Genomic DNA, 18,023 nt, shown 5'->3' with positions numbered 1-18,023 from the left:
GGGAGCCGTCAGCCTGTGCAGAGGCTGGAGCCGAGCACCGGAGCCCCCTACTCAGGCTTTGGGATGCCTGGCTCGGGTCAGTGAGTGATGCTGTCACGGCAGCCTGGCCGGGATCTCCCGCTCGGCACAGCAGCCTCGGGAAGGTGTGCTGTGGGGAATGAGAAAGGGAAAAATTCCTCCCACCTTCCCAGGCTGATGGAGCCATAAATCAGGTGTGATAGATGAGCCGGGTTTAATTCTTCTCTTCGTGTACGTCTGACACAGCCCTTTCCCTGCCGGGCTGGGGCGCGACCAGAGGCGGCCGTGACTCACAGGCAGGGGAGAGCGTCTTTGGGAAATGGAAATTGAAGTTCCGGGGCCCCGGGCTAAAGCCAGGCTTTGCTGGGCCGTTCCAGCCCCATCCCAGAGCAGCACCACCAGGAGCTGCCCGTGAGTGGCTGGCAGGCTGTCCCAGAGAGATGCCAACCTTCAGCCCCTCTTCCCAGCTTTGGCATTGCCTTCCTCCGTAAATGTCTCCCTGGGAAGCTGCTCTAGAGCAGAGCTTTAATTTTATTCTTTTATCTTTTCTTTTCTTTCATTTTTATTTTCTTTTATTATCTTTTCTTTTTTCTTTTCCTTTCTATTAAAACACAGTTGTTGCGGGTTGCTGGGGCCGGTAACAGTGAGGGGTTGGATGATGGCAGGGACTGCTCCGGGACACCCAGCCCTGCCCCAGGCATGGCTGCAAAACCCCGAGGAGGTCCAGAAGGGCCTGGCCACGTGTGGTCCAGGCTCAAAAGCACTGGCAATATCTGTCTGTCCATCCATCTGTCCGTCAATGCTTCAACCCATCTGTCTGGGGTTAAATCCAGCCAAGCCCCCCATCCCCCAGCCTGGCTGCCATCACACACTGGTGCCGGTGCTTTAATTCCCTTTTCTTATTTATCATTGCAATTGTCTCTTAATGGCTTTGGCAGCCCCTCCAAGCCTCCTGGCGAGGGTGGGAGATGCCAATGTATAAATAAAAGCCATAAGTAAATAAATCCGGTTGGAGAGGAGGGTATTCATCCAGGCTGCCACAGGTGATGGCACCCATTCACCCGGGGCAGCTTTTCCCAGCCGAGTGCCCCAGATGCCCCCTGGGGTGACAGGCTGGTCCCCAGAAAGCTTCAGGGTGGCCTTGGGAACCTTCCCTCAAATTGTGGCTCTCTGGCTAGAGGAAGCCAGCACACACAGCTGCAGTCAAACCTGAGCTGAGGCTGGGGCTGCGACAGCAAAGGGGAGCAGAAAAAAAAAATAGCAAAAATCCCCAACCCACGTTTTAAATTAATTAGTGATGTCCCTGGTGACTCAGCAGAGGCCAAATGGAGCTGCTTCATGTTTTATGGAAGGGCTTTGCTGCAGGAGACTGAGGACAGCAAGGGACAAATGGGGTGCAGGGGGTGCTCCCAGGAGAGGTGGCCCCAGGGCTGGGTGTCAGCACCCGGTGTAGGGCCAGGGCTATTCTGGGTGCCCCATGTGAATGCACAGGTCCCTGGCCACCATGGTGCCATTGCATAATCATCTTTACATGCCAATTGGGATGGAAAAGCAGAGTTTTTCTCCCATTTCTGTGCCAGGCGCTGGGCACTGGTGGGAAAGGAGGTGTTGGGGCATGACCAGTCCAGTGCAGGTGAGATCTGTGACCTTCAAGGAGCAAGGAAGGACCAAGCTGCTGCTGCAGAATTTCCCTGCTCGTGGGTACACCAGGGACAAACCTTCAGGGAAGCAGCAGTCTGGAAGCACCCTCTGGCTAGGCTTTCCAAAGAGGGGCTGGGTAATTTAGTGTTTAACAGACGTTGAGAAATATTATTTCTTTTTGGTGAAATTGTCTAATCAATCACTTTTTAATTCAGCCTGCTCTGGCACCCAGGGTACCCTGGGAGGCTGTGGGCTGCTATGCAGAGAGAAATAAGGCTGGATCACTGCTGGGTACCCAGCTCTGGGGCTCAGCCCCACTGAGGGGAGCAGGCACTGTCCTCCCAAACCCACCCCTGCCTCTGCCAGCTCTGCCAGCTCCACAGCACACCCTATTTTCACTGCCCCTTTGCTCAGCATCCTAAGAGCCATCCTGGTGAGGAGAGGGGGAACAAAGCAGGCCAGCACAGTGGGAAGGGGTTCCAATGGCAAGGACATACTGCTGCTGCTGGGGGGAGATGGTGACTCAGGTTAGGGCAGAGGGAACGGGTTAAATCACAAACCAGACACATATGGGGCCAGGAGGGCGCTGGGGACAGCTGCCAGGCCTGTGCCCAAGGACGCCTGAGGGAGCAGCAGGTGCAGCCACCTCCGGGTTCCTGCCTCCTGCCAAGGCAAAGCCATGGCACAAAACCTTCCCCAGCTTCACCCTGCAGCAGGTGCCCTTTCCTGACCCACTGACAGCTCCTGGGCTGACCAAATCCATCATGGGCAAAGGCTGGTGGGCACTTTCCTCAAACCTTCAAAGGGCTGAATCCCCTCAGGGACACGTGGCTCCTTAATGGTGGTGAAGCTTTGCCTAAAGCTTCCTCCTAGGTTCAAAGTTTTTCTTTGCCTGGCCATTGCTCCTCCAAGTGCTGCAATAGACTGAATTCCTCCCCGATGCCAGTTTGGCCTCAGATTTACAGCCCAAGCCCCAAAATCCGCTGCTGCTTGTGAGGTCCTTTGAGAGAATCACAGCAGAAAGTGTTTATTTCCATCATAAAGATCTGCTTTAATATTTTAACATAAATCAAGCTGCGCTTTATGGTGATAATAAATTTGCTGGCAGAAACTGCCTTTGCAGCCTGAGGCTGTGGAGTAATTCAATTTGTTTGGCTTTAAGTGTAAGGAGCCGTAATTGAGAAGGGGGAAGTACAGATGTTTTAATTGAGTTTGCAGCTTGCACCCAGAGTTGCAGTAGGCTAATAGAGAAGAGGTGAGGGTCTCCATTACCCTCTCCACTTGCCATTTCTCCTTGGCCTGCAGACCCATCCGTCATGGCCATCCCCTCCAGGAATAGCTGCTCCGTGCCTACGCATGAGGAAGAAAGGGATGGAAAAAGAAGTCAGACTAAACCAGATGTATAATGTGCATTTTATTGGTTTTAATCCCATTTTTAAAAAACTAATTACAGTCAGGACAAAGCATCACGTGTGAATCTGCAATAATGAATTGCTACTGCTGATAATGGCCAAATAAAAATAGACTTATTCACGATGAGTGAGAGGAGAGAGCTCGTGCCCTGCACCACGGGGTCACCCAGTATCCCCTCAGCCAGTGCTGGCTCCACTGAACCATTCCCTTCTTGCTTTCTCCAGTAATTTTTAAGGCATTGCTATATCATGTTTTATATAAAAAATGTTCTCTGCTGTAGAGCTTCTTTCTGTTAATCACCCCAATTCCTCGGATATATTTGTTTTGCTGCTGTGCAAGGACAGCAGGTGTCTGGGAATTCATGGTTATTTATTTGAGAAGCACTCATGCTCCTTGGGGAGCACAGTAAGGTACCATGGCAAAGGCTGGGGCTGGAACACAAGTGCTCAGCATCCCATTCCATCCAATACCTGGATCCAAGCAGCTCTTGGAGGTGCAGCCCCTCAGAAGTCACTGTCACACATTGTTGAGGGGTACAGGGGGACACACAGGCCAGGGAAGAGAAGGCACATCTTTAAATGTAAGAGATGGCAGGAAAGAGGGTGCCAGGCTGGGCTCCCTCCTTCCTGAGAAGGGAAGGGAGGGTGAAAGGACATGAAATAACAGAGAACAGCCCTGTCTCCTGGCTGCAATGAAATGTGAAGGCAAGAGACTGAAATGGGCACGTGGAGGGCAGGAGCTGAGCCAAGGGCCCTGCAGTGCATGGGCAGCTCAGGGCAGACAGCCCTCAGCCCCTCCATGAAGCCACATCTGCACACTCACGCAGAGGAACAGCACCCTCAGCCTCTCCAGCTTCCAAAGGCTCATTTCATCAGCATTCAAATCTCTCTCCAGCTCTGCCTAGCTCCCAGCTGCCACGCAGGTGGCTCCCAGCTCAGCTGCCCCATCAATCTGCCCTCCAAACTACTGCTTCCTAAAAAAGACACCAGCACCAGATACCTCTAAAATACCTTCTTAATTTGGTACTGAAGATACCAAAGCAGCTCTCCAGGAGCACTTGGGGATGCTTAAACCCACTAGCAGGGGCTGCAAATGCCTGTTTAGGATCAAGCTGGAGAGAAGATGAACAATCTCTCCAGATTCTCTCCAGGCAGCTCAGCAAGGACACAGTGGCGGTGCTCAGGCTTGAGAGGTGCAGGGTTTTGCTTTAAAAGCTATGAAGTGGTTTTATACAGCTCCAGGTACTTGCATATTCCCCCAGGAGGAGCACTTCAGGTCATATGGAAACCAGAAAGTCCTACTTGAAAACAGAGCTTGATTAGAAAGAGCTGCAGTTCAAAGCTTGCTTTAGTGAGTGATGACATTTAATACTGCAGCAAGTGCAGAGGGCAGGAGGATCTGATGTGCACCTGGCTTTGAACCTGCTTTGATGACAGGGGGTTTAAAATAGTTCAGGTGAAAACTTTTAAAGTTCTTTCTTCTGTCAGGAAACCCCTTATGATCTGTGCCCCAGGGCTTCTGAACACAGGACCCGGTGACAAAGTGGGGTCTTACAGTGACCACAGTCATCCTAAAGCAGAGCCTCTCCTAGAGCTGCCTAAGGTAGGAGCAGCCCAATTCTGAAAGCAGAGCAGGAGCAGCCCCAAGCCCACCTTAGCCCTGTGCAGAAAGACAAGACAGGGTCAGGCCCAGTTCCAGCAGGGTTTCAGGTTTTGCTCCCTCGTTTCGGGAGCGCTGCTGCTGCAGGCAGGGCTGAGCCAGGGCACAGCCGCCTCCTCCTGGCACCAGCTCATTCCCCTGCGTTAACACCCACCTTGTTTCAAGGCTAATTACCCAACGGGAGCCGGGAACGCTTCAGTGTGCACAGCCGAAGCCTCTGGCGTGTCAGGAGTGGGTAATTAGCACCTCCCCAGCCCGCACCGATCCCGATCCTGGCCGCTGGAGTTCAGGCCTGGCTGCTTGTACCAGCCCCGGGCAAAGCTGAGAAAGGGAGAGGGGCCCTGCCAGTGGAAAGCTCCGAGTCCCGTGCTGGTGCTGAGGGCAGCAAGGCTGATTTCCCTTCCAGGGGGAAGAGCTGTATCCCTGCATGCAGAGGGGCATTGCTCTGCCCAACTGAGCTGTCACAGCACAGGAGAACAGGATGGAAATGTGAATGTAACTCCCAGGCTGGAGAAATCCAGCTCTAAGCAAAAGATCCCCTATTCAAGGCAATGTGCACAAACATGATAATGCTTCTAGAAAAAGAAAATGTAACAGCACAAAATTATTTCCTTCTGAATTAGGTCTATTTCCACCCTTATGCTTTCCTTCAGCTGGCACAGGAGGTTGGTCTGAAGGAGTCTCAGCAGTAAGAAGAGACTCAGTTATCCCAAACTCCTGCTGGATTCTGCACAGCACATTCCTGCCTTTGGGAGCAGAGACATTTAGTGATGCAGCCAAGGCTGTCTCTCTCCTGTGTGCCGAGACCTGCAGCACACACAGAGCCACAGAGGGACAGACAGAGAACGTGCTGCTCTGACAGAGCCAAAGGCAGGAACGGCTGGACACTGGTTAATGGTGCAGGCTGCCAAGGGCTCAGCCCCAGGGCTTTGTCCGAGAACCAGAACTGTAACGAGGCAGAGTCCACTCCACACACACCCAAAGTGGAGTGAAGAAAGTCTGTGTCACCAAGCCAACGGCCTGGAAACTTCCCTTCATACTGCCTTTCCCCCTCAGTGCACAGTTCCAGAGGGGGAGCTGAAATGCTGGAGTCTCTGGAGCTCCAGAGGGAGTGTGCTGCTACCCCCATCAGAGCTTTGACTCACTCAGGACAATGTTTGCAGTCACAAATATGAAGCAAGAGAAACCCCAAATGAGCACGAACACAATCCAGAAGCTGTGCCGGAAAGGGGAGAGGTGTTTGTTCACCGTCCCGCTGCCGAACACCAGCTGCGTGTCCTTGCGGCTGCAGTAGGCCAGGAAAGCTGGGATGAGGTACTGGATCCCATTGCCAGCATAGGCTCCCGTGATCCCCACCAGGGACTCCAGGTCGTGGGTGCAGAACGCCACCAGCACCGGGGGAACCAGCGTGATGGCAGGAAAGACAATCCTGTCCACCAGCCACGGGTAGGTGCCCCCCTCTCTGTGGAAAAGGGTCTTCCAGTTGTTGCGCAGCGTCACCGCAATGATGGGGAAGTTGGTGCTGATGGTGAAGACCGGGAAGAGGCCCAGGAAGTAGCGGATGAAGGCCACGCCGACGATGTCGCAGTTGGTGAAGTTGAGCGTGTACATGTCCATGAGGGTGTCGTTGCGGAAGCAGTAAATGGCAGTGAAGGACAGGAGGCTGTAGAACGCCAGGATCAGGACGTAATCGAGCAGCACAAGCTTGTTGACGTGCTTCTTCTTGGAGATGGGGGTGATGAGGGATGGCAGGGAGTGCTGGCACATGAAGGAATAGACGCACACCCCAAAGAGATTGCGGATGCCCGACAGCTCGGCCACGGACGGGTGACCTTCAGCTTGGCCTCTGCTGATGCGGATGAGGGCCAGAATAATCATGAGGATGAAAGCTGGAGACAGAGAGAAGGTCTCAGGTCAAGCCCAGGCCCATGCTCCTCATGACCTCCTCCCCCAGCACTGGCAGTCTTGGCACCGGCTTTCTCCTGCTATGCAAGAGCATCTCCTTATCTCTTTGATGCACCACCTTATCTGAGGGTGCTACATTAAAGGCAAGGTGCACAGGAATCAATCGTGATGTGCTGTCAGTGCCAGTCAGCAGATAAGGGAATGGGCTCAGGCATCTCCCTCCAGTCTCCTTCCCACAGGGACTCACCCTCCCACCCCAAGAGCACAGGGCTGTGCTGTGCCCTTCAGAAGCAGAAGGCTGGCATGGCTGGTGAACCCCAAGCCCTCAAGGGTTTTGGTCTGTGGATGCTTCTGCCCCACACACACACTGGTTAAATATTGTCATTTCAAAAAGGCTGAAATATGTTTGGCTCCAATCAACCCCAGTAATAGTCCTACACATTTCTAACTGGACTAGTGTTTTCAAGACCTCCCCTACATGCACAGAAGCAGCAGCTACTAGCAAGCTTTCCTGTCCCTGGGATCTGTCAAGCATGATAGAGCAAGAACTAGCCAGCCATTTCCTGGGTAGAAGGAACAGGCTGTCTGTAGCTAATCCCAGGGTGGAGAAGGCAGTCTGGAAGGGACTAAAGCAGCACTGAAAGACTGCTATTAAAATTCATCATTTCTAGACACAAAGTCTGCATGTCTACCCTTCACTTATGTCAGGAAAAAGCCTAACAACATTTTACAAAGCTTATTACAAATAACAACATGCCAGGGACAACATGAATTGAGGAGATTGGGCTAATGCCCTTATTACTCTGAAGGTGGAAATTTGAGCCAGAGCAGTTACTGTGAGACTCTCATTCCTACCATGGCATATAAAAGCAGTAGAAAATTAATTCTGGTGTCACAAAAATTGCATCAACCTAGGAAAGATGATCATCAGCTGCTGGAGTTAACAAGTAATGGGGAGAAAAGGACCTGCCTGGCAGGGCAGCAAGCAGTGAGCTTTACAGTTTGGTGCTGCAATGGGTGAGCCACTGTGGCTTGCACAGAGCTGTCCTTGCACCAGTCTGAGGTACAGGAACAGAGCTGTGAATTATCAGGTAATGAAAAAATCAACAAAATGCTGAAACAACTACTACAGACAACTTTGAATGTCATTAATATAAATCCAGAGGAATTAAACAGAGCAGTGCACAGTTCAAGTCCATAGCAGGCTGGCAGCAGTGCTGGGAGCTGGGCAGGCTCACCATGGGGTGACAAGATCACAGGCTGGCTCTGTGCCCAGCCCTGCTCCCCACAACAGGGGAGACTGGGAAACCCTGCCAGGGATGGGACTAGAGAAACCAGTTACAGACCAGTTAGGGAATGCTGCCTCACTTGTGCACAAAAATATCAGATTATTCTCACTGAACGTTGCCTCCCATATATCCCCAGCACTCCCCGACACCCTCTCTCAGAAATTCACGTTCTCCTGCAGCAAACAGCAGCTCCATGCTGAACCCTTCCCAAGCCACATGCTGCATTTCACCCTGTGCTGCCTCAGGAAACCTCTTGTTTCCAGCTGTTCCCAGCGACAGGGCACGTCTGCCAGCCCTCCCCAAACACCACACTGACAGCAGCAGGTCCATTCCTCCACGGTACCACGAGGCCAGGTTGTTTTGGGAGTGCTAGGCTCTACTTCCTCCCCAAGGGCAGTCACACAGAGCCACGGAAGGCAACAGCTCATTGCTCTGGGGGTGTGCAATTCCCCTTGCCTTCACTCAAGCCCAGCAGGTGAGGGGCACTGAGAACAGGGGTACAATTGTTGTGCCTCCCCCACTGCTCCCTGGAGGGGAGATGCTTGCCAGCCAAATCTGCTCAGCAAGAGACCCAGCAAGAGCTGTGTTCAGGTGATGTGACACAGCTGCACTCCCTGGGGTTGCACAGGCTACAAGGAAGAGGAAAGGATGCCCTGGGTAATAAGACAAAGCAGGCTGGGCACCTCTGGAAATGGATGACACTGTTCCTTTCCTTCTTGCCTGGCAGAGGTGGTCGGGCTCTGCAGCCCCATCCTGAGCTGCTCCCGTACCTGGGCTAAGATGTGGCTCAGTCTCACACCTCTTCCCCTGCACACCAGGACAGTGGATCTCCTCATGCTCTGCTCAATCTATTTCCATCCCCCAAACCCACTCTCACCATTGGCTCAAAGCCCCACTTTCTGCATCAGTGCCAACAGGACCAGGGAAACTTTCAGGCAGGCAGCACCCCATCCTTGAAGGATCTCCCACAGACTCTCCTCTGCCCTGACATGTGCTTTTCTGGCAGGGAACACTGAAGGAGCAGAATTCTTGTGGACTCCCTAAATGATGGATGGTCTTTGGCTTATGCAACTAGAATTTAATATATTTGTTTTTCATTAAATACGCATTTCAGAAATTTATTATAATTGCAAGGAGTGAGGATCCAATACTAAGATCCAAACTAGTTTTGCTTCCAACAAGGCAAGCTCTGCTTCCCTGCCTGAGCACTGGTGCACTGCAGATGCAAGACCCTTGAGAGGAAAGGTGCTGAGTAAACTGGAAACCCCCCTGCACAGCTCCAGCCTCAGAAAGGACAACAAAAGCGCTGCCCCATGGTTGTTTTCTCTCAGTCCCTGAGGCAGAAGAGTTTCTCACTCCTGGAACTGGAGAGCTAAAACACTTGCCTGTCAAATTTATCTCTCTGTCCCTGAGAGGAGGCGAGCCAAAAAATGCAACTCTGAAACCTAGATATGGTTTGGATGATAAATCAAAATGAAAGGAAGATGACAGGCTGATGGACAGGCAGCTCTGAGCAGAAAAGAAGCAGCACAAGCTCCTCGGGCACACACAAAGCTCACTTCCCCTACCTGGGACAGCAGGCTGAAGGCAGAGTCACATGACACTATTCCATGTCACCTACTGTTGTCACATCAGCTGTCCAACAGCATTCCTTCAGCACAAGAATCCTGGTGAAGACATGGATTCACAAAAAACCCCTTGATGCATTCCTCTCCACACAGAACAGAGGACACAAGCAATGTGTTCCAGGTATGAAACACTTTCAGACCACGATCAGCAGCACTCAGAGCCACAAAGCAAGGTTGACAGTGATGGCACCTTGGATTGTTAGATGGTTACATGAAAAATTTGCTTTAAGCCTTGTTTTATATAAATGCTTAAAAAGCAATCAAGGGTTTTGCTTGTCCTGATTTTTCCACAGTGTTAAACCCACTCCAAGCCCCCACACCACAGGCTTGGCAGTCAGCAAGGCACAGAGGCCACTTCTCATCTCATCTTGTCTCTTCTAGATGTTCAAGCATCATTTTTAGTGAAGGATTTAAGTGAGCCTGAGGAAAAAAATAAGGAGGGGGTATGCCATAAAGGAAAATTGTGATGAATCTCATCCCAGCCATCCAAATGCCTCTCCTGCAGACTCTCTTTGCTCCCCTCACTATCTGAGGAACAAATGTTCTCAGATAAAGCAGAGCTTGCAGTCAGCTACTGCTCCTCTCCTGCTTGACTCAGGAGATGTTGATTCAGAACAGGGCAGTTGTGCTCTGGTCCTTGCAGGTGAAGTAGGGATTAATATGGATGAGCAGACGTCCAAAGTAGTACAGTTTGGGAAATATGTGAGTCTGGGGATATTAAGAAATACATTTTTGTGCATTTTGATAGAAACATAACAGAGCTGCAGAGAAGCAGAGAAGATAATTTAGCCATTCTGAGTTTAAGGATCATTTTACAGAGTCAGAGAAAACACCTCTGTAAATGAAAAATGGAGTTTGTACATGAGTTTCATCTCTCTGCAGAAAGGCTACTGCAGAAAAGAAAATAAGTCCAAGCCTCAAACACATTTTTTTCCCCTGTCATGGTAGGTTCCTGCAAGAACTGATGCTCAGAATGAGCTTCTGGTGTAACCCTCCTTGCCTCCCTGCAAGACATGGTACTTGTGAGATGTTCCCATCTTCTCCAGCGCTGTCGCTGCTCCCATTCCTCCCTGTGCAAGGAAAGCCTGAAGAGAACATCCCCCAGCTGCCTGCCCCCCTTGCAGGGCCCAGAGATCAGTGGTGTGCAGCCACCCCACGCCTGGCTGCTCCCCTGCCCCAGCCATTTGTCTGTGACACGTTTGTGGCAGGGCCATCCGTCAGCGGCGCCTGACGGCGTGACAGAGCTTTCCTGTCCAGGCAGGGAATCAATATGCCAGGAAATAATGATAATGGATCACCCCATCCCAGTGCTGGCTTCCCTTTCATACATTAGGCACAGTGATGGATCCCAGGAAAAAGACGTTTTCAGGAGCTTCCTAAACCCAGCTTCCTAAACCCAGATTTCTCCCCACCTCAATCCTGTATCGAGTCAAAACACAGCAGCCCACTCTTAAACAGAGGAATAGATCTCATTTAGTTTAACCTTAGGCAGTTTTTTTTCATAGAAAGGGCACAAAACCAGGAGTATCTGCTCTGTACACACTGAACGGGCGAGGAACACGTCAAGACAGCCCTACCTTCTGCATCCCCACCTGACACTTGTGCTGTCTACTTCCCTGCTGATGTCTTTCTAGGATGTTGGAGCCCCTCCTCAGAGCCATCTGGCTTCCAGCAGTGATGTGGGCAAGCTGAAGAGCCCACTACAACTGTGGAATCACCAGGCATTCTGGATTCTTTGTCATTTGAAGTATTAAAGCACAGCTGGAGTCCAACATGCTGGCAGAACAAAGTACCTAAAATTAAGACATTGATTTTTAAATTTAAAACTCATTTAGCTAGTTTCTCTTGCAGAAGCTATATCCTGCCACTTGTTCATGACCTCCAGTTCTCCACAAACTCCAGAGCAGCAACTGATTAACTTCTCCAGCCTTCAGAGGGGGTTTCTATATGAATTGACAGTAAAGAGGTAACATGAAAACCAGGTTTGCTCCATTAGATGTGGGAGCTGGAGAAGTTAAGGATCGGATTTGACAATGACAGAGCCTAAAACACCATCTCTAGGAAGATGAAGGATTTATGAGTGCAGAGACTGTGGGGAAACAAGACGGATATGTTCATAGAAGACAGGAATTCTCCAGAGAGAAACGTCAGAAGGAAAAGAGGAGGGAAATTACTTCCCAGAAAAAAGGTATGAGCAAAAGTTGTGCAATATCACTGTGGCTCCTTCCTCTGATGGGGAGCAGGGACTTGTCTGGACAGTGTTACCCTCCCTGCCCCACAGGCTGAGGGAGGATCCACATGGCACAGGACTGCTGCTTATACAGACAAGTGTGACACAGCTTACCAAGAAAGCAAGAAAAAGCCTCTCAGGCACCTCCACTCCTCCAAGCCTGGCTTGCTCCTGCTGCAGCCAACTCAGACACTGATCCTGTGGACCAGGTGGATCCCCTTTTCTTCACAAAGGCAAATTCCATTTAAAAAGTACTACCAGGACTTTTTGGCAACCAAAAGCAGTTCAGTGGAGCTTCTCTGCTCTAAGGGCATAATTTCCCTGCTTTTCTTCATCAGGCTTGCAATACCATAACCAAGATTTACAAGTAGCTTCCCCAGCAGTGGTAACAGCGCCTGCCATGAAACCAGCACAGCTGCCCCATCCCAGCCCACATCAGCTGCTCCCACAGACATCTGCACACCAGCAACAGCTCAGGGCAGAAAAATGGCCTTGCACTCGGGCATTTATCACAGATGCTTTTTCTCAGCATATGGGAAGGAAAGAGGAGCCAGTGAGGCTTGTTTGCTTCTGGGGGAAAATTGCCCGTGTAGTTTATGGGCCTCTCTCCGCCAGTCACCTTTGGCAAAAGAACCATAAAACCTCTGCATCCAGGACTCTGCTCTCAGCTCTGCTGCTGGCTCGGCCTATTAGCTCTGACAGTCACATCTCTGTCCATGTCATAATTTATTCTTCAGAGAGAAGGGAATAATACACACTTTGGTGTCCCTGTGAGCCCAAACTACAGCTGTGCACGCTTTGGGAAGTACTGGCTGCAGAGCACCCATGTCCCATAACACCCAGGTGCTCTGCAGACTCAGCCACATCTTGCCCATCCTGCATTGGGCCCTACACAGCAAAGTTTTTTATCATCTTGTTCCACCAATGTCCACTCTGAACAGAAAGCAGCTTTTCATGCCACAGCCCCACTCTGAAAACCTGAGTGGGCACCATCACCCAGACCCTTTTGCAGGGTTGAATATGCCCTTACATGTCCAGCTCCCCTTCCTCAGCTCTCAGGCCCATCAGTGTCTGTTGCTGCCTGAATAAAGTGCTCTCTTCAGGAGCATCAGCTCCTCAGGCAGGATCTCAGTGGTCCTGTCCAGACCAGCAAATCACTCTCCATCTGTGTCTGCAGCTCACAGGGCTCTTCCTCTCACACAGGCACTGCTTCACCCCATTGCCTCCCACAAACAGCCCTGAAATGAGCTCCTCAGCCAGCAATCCCAAAAGCAGGCATGACAGAAGCACAGCATTTTAACTAACTCTTCATAAATATATTCACTTCTCTTAGTGAATTATTTACCCTGGGCTCTAGCAGGAGCTTCATCTGCTCCGAAAGGGATATAAGAACATGAAGTAACTTTGTTGAAGCAGCATGTCAGAATGAACATGCAACAGTGTCCTGATTTACAGTCCAATTCCCTCATCCTCCTGTAGGCCCTGCAGTGTGAAAGGAGAGGGGCAGAGATCACAATGATCCTCCTTAAGCTATTTGCAGAAAGCTCAATTTCTGATCTGAAAAGAGGCCACCCACCTTGAGGACTGTGGGCACTAGCAGGCTGATTTCTCAGCAGGAGACTGGAAATGCAGGACTTCAGATAACTGTCACCCCCTCCTAAATCAGCCTCCCCTGTAATTCTCAGTCTCAGTACCTGAAGGGATGCAGCACAGTGACTCCAGGTTTCTGCAGTGAGTCAACTCCAGCACAGACAGCTCTGCTGCTAAGGATGGCAGGGACAGTTACCTGAGACTGCTCACAAGGTGAGATGGTCTGAGACCACTTCTCTGCAGAGCAGTGCTGTAAACAGCAGAGCTCTGGTGGAAAGAGCAGAACTACCAGGGAAACCACCAGATACAGAAAGCCAGCCCCACTAGCACGCTCTGGACAGCCCTTTTCTAGTTTCTGCCCCAGAAGCCTTCTACCAAGTATCCTGGAAAAGGATGGGATGGAGAAAAGAGAGCTTTAACACAGACTTCCTAGATTATCAGCCAGGGGAAGAGCTGGGGTAGAGATTTTACTCCTATGCATGTAATTGTGAGATCATTGTTTGGGCAGAGTTGTGAAGGCTCTGTCTCAAGGGCTTGAATAGATGTGGTGTGATCCAATAGGGAGAGAGAACTGAGCCTGTTCAACCAAACCCAGAAGTTTATTACTCTATGAACTATCTCTTCATTAAAATACAATACTTTCTAATAACTACAATCCAGCATCATGAGCAGCACACAGAGCACAGGCCCCACGTGGGAGCTGTCTGGGAACATTTGGCAGAGACAATTTAATAACAGCAGCAATAATCACACTAGCAATGTCTTTAGAGCCAGCAGTCCTCACCTATAGAGCTGGACATCTCAGGCTGCAATTAATCGGGTTAGCTGCTTAATACACAATAGCCCAGTGTTTGCTGCTCAGCTCCACCAAGCTCTGTCCTTTTGTTATCTTTCCTAATCCATGTCCTATCCCATGATGCTGCTAGACAGTTATTATCCAATATTATCCAATAATAAAGAGGTAGGGCTGTGCCCCAGTGAGCTGCATCCCCTCTGCTGAGAGAGGTGTATGGGACTTGCCTGGATCAGTCTCTCTGGTTGGCAGCACAGAGTGCCCTTCAGCAGCTCACCCCTAACAGCACCCACTTGAGCAGGATTGAAGAAATGAGAGGAAAAAAAAAAAACCAGCTAGATAAGCAAGTCTCTTTAGAGAGCAATCCATTGCCACCATAGATTTAAACCCTCCAGGAAAAAAAATAAAGTGTCTGAAATCCAAACAGCAGAATTGGAAATACCAACAGCTCTAAATTTATTGATGGCTCAGTTGGTTTAGCCTTCTGCAGGAAGCTCTGCTCCAATAACTTTGTAAGAGACCTGGAAACAGGCTCCAAAACTGGTAAAGGAATTGACCTAATAACAGCTCTACACTTTTCTGAGGCTGAGGTGGAAGACAGATGAAAGAAAGGCAGGAATTACACTTTGGGCAAGGACCTTCCTCACCCCACAGGAACAACAGGAACAATTTGTACTCACATGGCCTCACAGCTGGGTGAGCCAACAAGGTTCTAACCACAAATCAAAACAAAGCTTCACTGTAGGAACCATAGTCAGGATTTAAACCAAATGATATTTCATGACTGGCCCTCTCTCCAGGGAAGCACAGCAGATAGGCTCCCTGTTGCACCCCTCAGGGTGCCTCTGCTCCATCTCCCAAGGCAGCTCAGGTACCTGCAAAAGGCTGACAAAGCATTCTGAGGAGCTTCTGCACTGGGAAAGGGATGAGAAGTTGGGTAGACAAAGCCTTTCTCATCTGCCAGCTCCTGGAGAACAGAGATCTCTAAGCCAGGGTAAGGCCAGCAGTTCAAGCACCAACTGCTGCACTGAATTTAACCACTGGCACTCAGCAATGCCAAGTGACAATCAGTTCTGCAGCCAAGTGTGTAACTGCTACTCTTCACAAGACTGGCAACAGAGGCTGATTCCTCTGGAAGCCCTCTCTGCCACCAGCCCCACTGCACCTGGAGACACAGACCTACCCTCTGTGCTCCTGTCACTGCTGGCAGGGAAGTGCCTTGCCATGCCAGCCTTCCTTCCAGATGAGCTGTCCCTGATCAACAGGCCCAGACAGGGAGAGCCCATCTGTCTGGGCTCTCCAGCAGCACAACACTCGGCCCTGCAAGCTCCTCCTTCAGCTTTCTCCTTACAGAGGCTTCAGAGGTGCCTGTCCTGGCTTAGTCCCTTATCCTGGGAGGATGCCAGATAAAGGGCTGATCCCTGGAACATCTCCACATTCTTTGAACTGGTCCATTTTTAATTTCCAGCTCAGATCCCAGTGTTTAAGCCTATTTTTCAGAAAGAGAATGATTTTTTTTTATCTGTGAGGTGTGGAATAAGACTGCTGTAGGCTTTGATAGCTGATGTGCTGCTTGTGATGAGCATAAGGCTCTGGAAGAGGCTGGTGACATTTGATTATCACTTAGATCAGGAGGAAGAGGGGAAGCAACTTTCAAAGGCAAGGCTGACACTGTTACAAACACCAGCAGAAATGACCTTCACACACAGCTAGCTCTCTCTGCTGCCAAGAACCATCCTCTCAGCTGCTATCATCTGAATCACCAGTACACCTGGGGCAGTGCTGCTTTACATCAGCCTCTTCTGCTCAGAAATCCAGGGACTTTCCACCAGGCTGGGGAGAAGGGTATGTAGTGGGTCCTGCGAGAGGCACATTGCAAAGTCTGTACTGACCTCCCAGCTTAGGCAGGCTCGATTTTTTTTTCAAGTCATGATGCAAAGCATGGGTCAGGTTCCCATCCACAGCAAGCCAATGAGCACAGGTAAGCTGAATAAGCCACGGTCCACATGGGAAGGTTTTCTTTCCCCCACACAATAAACAGGTATGTGGGAAGCTGCAGTGTTGCTCTGCTGCTCAGAGTGCTTTGCAGAACCACCCTCAGCACCACATGGCCAAAACCAACCCAAGGAAGGCGAAGGAAAGGCACAGTTTACACCAGGACAAAGAGTTCACATCTGGCCATTGGCATGCAGGCAGGAAAAGTCCAGGAGACCACAAAACACTACCCAAACCCATTCTTTAGGATCTAAGCTCTCTAAACACCGAGCTGTGTTTAACTCACAGCCCTGCTTTTGGAGGAGGGGGCAGCAGTGATGTGAGGACATGGGAGAAGCCAGTTTGACAAATCTCAGCAGTGTGGGACTGATCCTTACCCCGGGATTTGCAGCAAGAGCTTTTCCTCTGCTCCCTGCATCACATGGCTTTTTGACAAATTGTCTTTCCCAATAAATCTATCCCTCACTGTACACATATGGAATCTGTTCTTCTAAGTAGCCACTGAGGTGCTGTCAGGGTCATTAACTATCATTATCTGGGGCAGCTGTTCCCCAGCGTGCTGACGCAGGAATCAATCAGGCTAAAACATGAATTTCCCCTACACTTCTCCAAACACTGCCTTTATCCCTCTCCATCAAGCCATGAAAGAGAGGAACAGCTCTGCCATCACACCAAGGTTTAGCAATCCTCGTCCTGGAAGGAGCTGGCTAAAGGGAAACCAACGGCAGATGAGGCAGGCATCAGCCTGTCACAGAGACAGGATGAGGTCTGACTGATGTCTTTACCAGAAAAGAGGAGGCAGGGTGATTGGAATCAGGCCAGTCAGCTGAGCAGAGATCACTCTTATAAAGAAAAAAAAAACAACAAAAAAATCCCCATGCAAAACTTCCTCATTTCCTTTAGTACCCCTTAATGAGATAACTTCTTTCTCTGAAGAATGGGGGGGGCCTTCAAACCTTTCATGTGCTCAGACAACAAAGGAGAAAAAACAGGCATTCAGGATTTTCACACCATCCAAAGTCAGGATTCATTAACTCAAACTGTTCAACATCTTAGACTTGAGAGCTTAAAATCCAACTTAATTTTCCTGGGTGTCAACTGCTTAACCCCATCTCAGGATTTCTCTAGAACAGAGGATCTCCATTCCTCTGCAGCAACCTCCAAATAGGATGAACTCACAGAGAAGGGACAATACCCAGCTGCAGTCTGGCCAAGAGTATGTGTGTAATGGGAAATAGTTAGAGATGCAGCTTTTCATCTTATTCCAGTGATAGGTATAAACAGAGCTAATTCTGTGTCTGAATGGTCTGGATTTACACACCAGGAGACTGTTAACCTGCAGAAATGCTGATCATTAACCTGCAGAAATGCTCTTTATTAGCCCTGAGTATCAGTCACTCTGTCTAGGTGACACAAAAATAGACAAACCTGAACATAAACTTCCACAACCCACACACACCTCTCAGCCTTTAACAGCATGTACACACACAAGCCAGACATGAGGCAGCTGCATCTTCGAATAACAATGGCATTGGAGAAAAAAAAACAAAACAAGAGTGATGTCTTACTTCCCTTAAGGGAATGATCTGTCTTCCCAGAAGCTCTTGGCAAGATTTTGGAAAGAACTTATGGGAGCAGGACTTCCCAAGGACAGCACACATCGGTTTGGGGGTTTCCAATACAGCACATCTTACCATAAAGGAAGACTGAGGAAAATAAATGCAAGCAGATGATAAAACTAAGGGTGGAAAGTCTGAAAGAAATGCCTTTTTTTCTCGGATCAAAGCAAAGTTGTCCAAAGTCTGTTGTGCATATGTGTGAGAATAAGAAACTTCCAACTGGTGGGTATCACAGCCAGCACC

General features: G+C 49.9%; 1 protein-coding gene across 2 annotated transcripts in view; it reads right to left on the bottom strand.

Moving 5' to 3' along the window:
- Window positions 1-4,719: 4,719 nt before the first annotated feature.
- TMEM104 (transmembrane protein 104) overlaps window positions 4,720-18,023 on the bottom strand; it is a 42,105-nt gene continuing 28,801 nt past the window's right edge. For both annotated transcript variants that reach the window (XM_054278805.1, XM_054278806.1), the window contains exon 10: window positions 4,720-6,620. In XM_054278805.1, the coding sequence (XP_054134780.1) occupies window positions 5,860-6,620 (761 nt within the window). In that variant the 3' untranslated portion in view covers window positions 4,720-5,859. The remainder of the gene's footprint in view (window positions 6,621-18,023) is intronic.

This window comes from Melozone crissalis, unplaced genomic scaffold, assembly GCF_028551555.1.
Source record: "Melozone crissalis strain CALT ecotype California unplaced genomic scaffold, PUWL_Pcris_2 ptg000026l_1, whole genome shotgun sequence".
Classification (NCBI taxonomy): Eukaryota; Metazoa; Chordata; class Aves; order Passeriformes; family Passerellidae; genus Melozone; species Melozone crissalis.
This window is presented reverse-complemented; position numbering and strand designations above follow the sequence as displayed.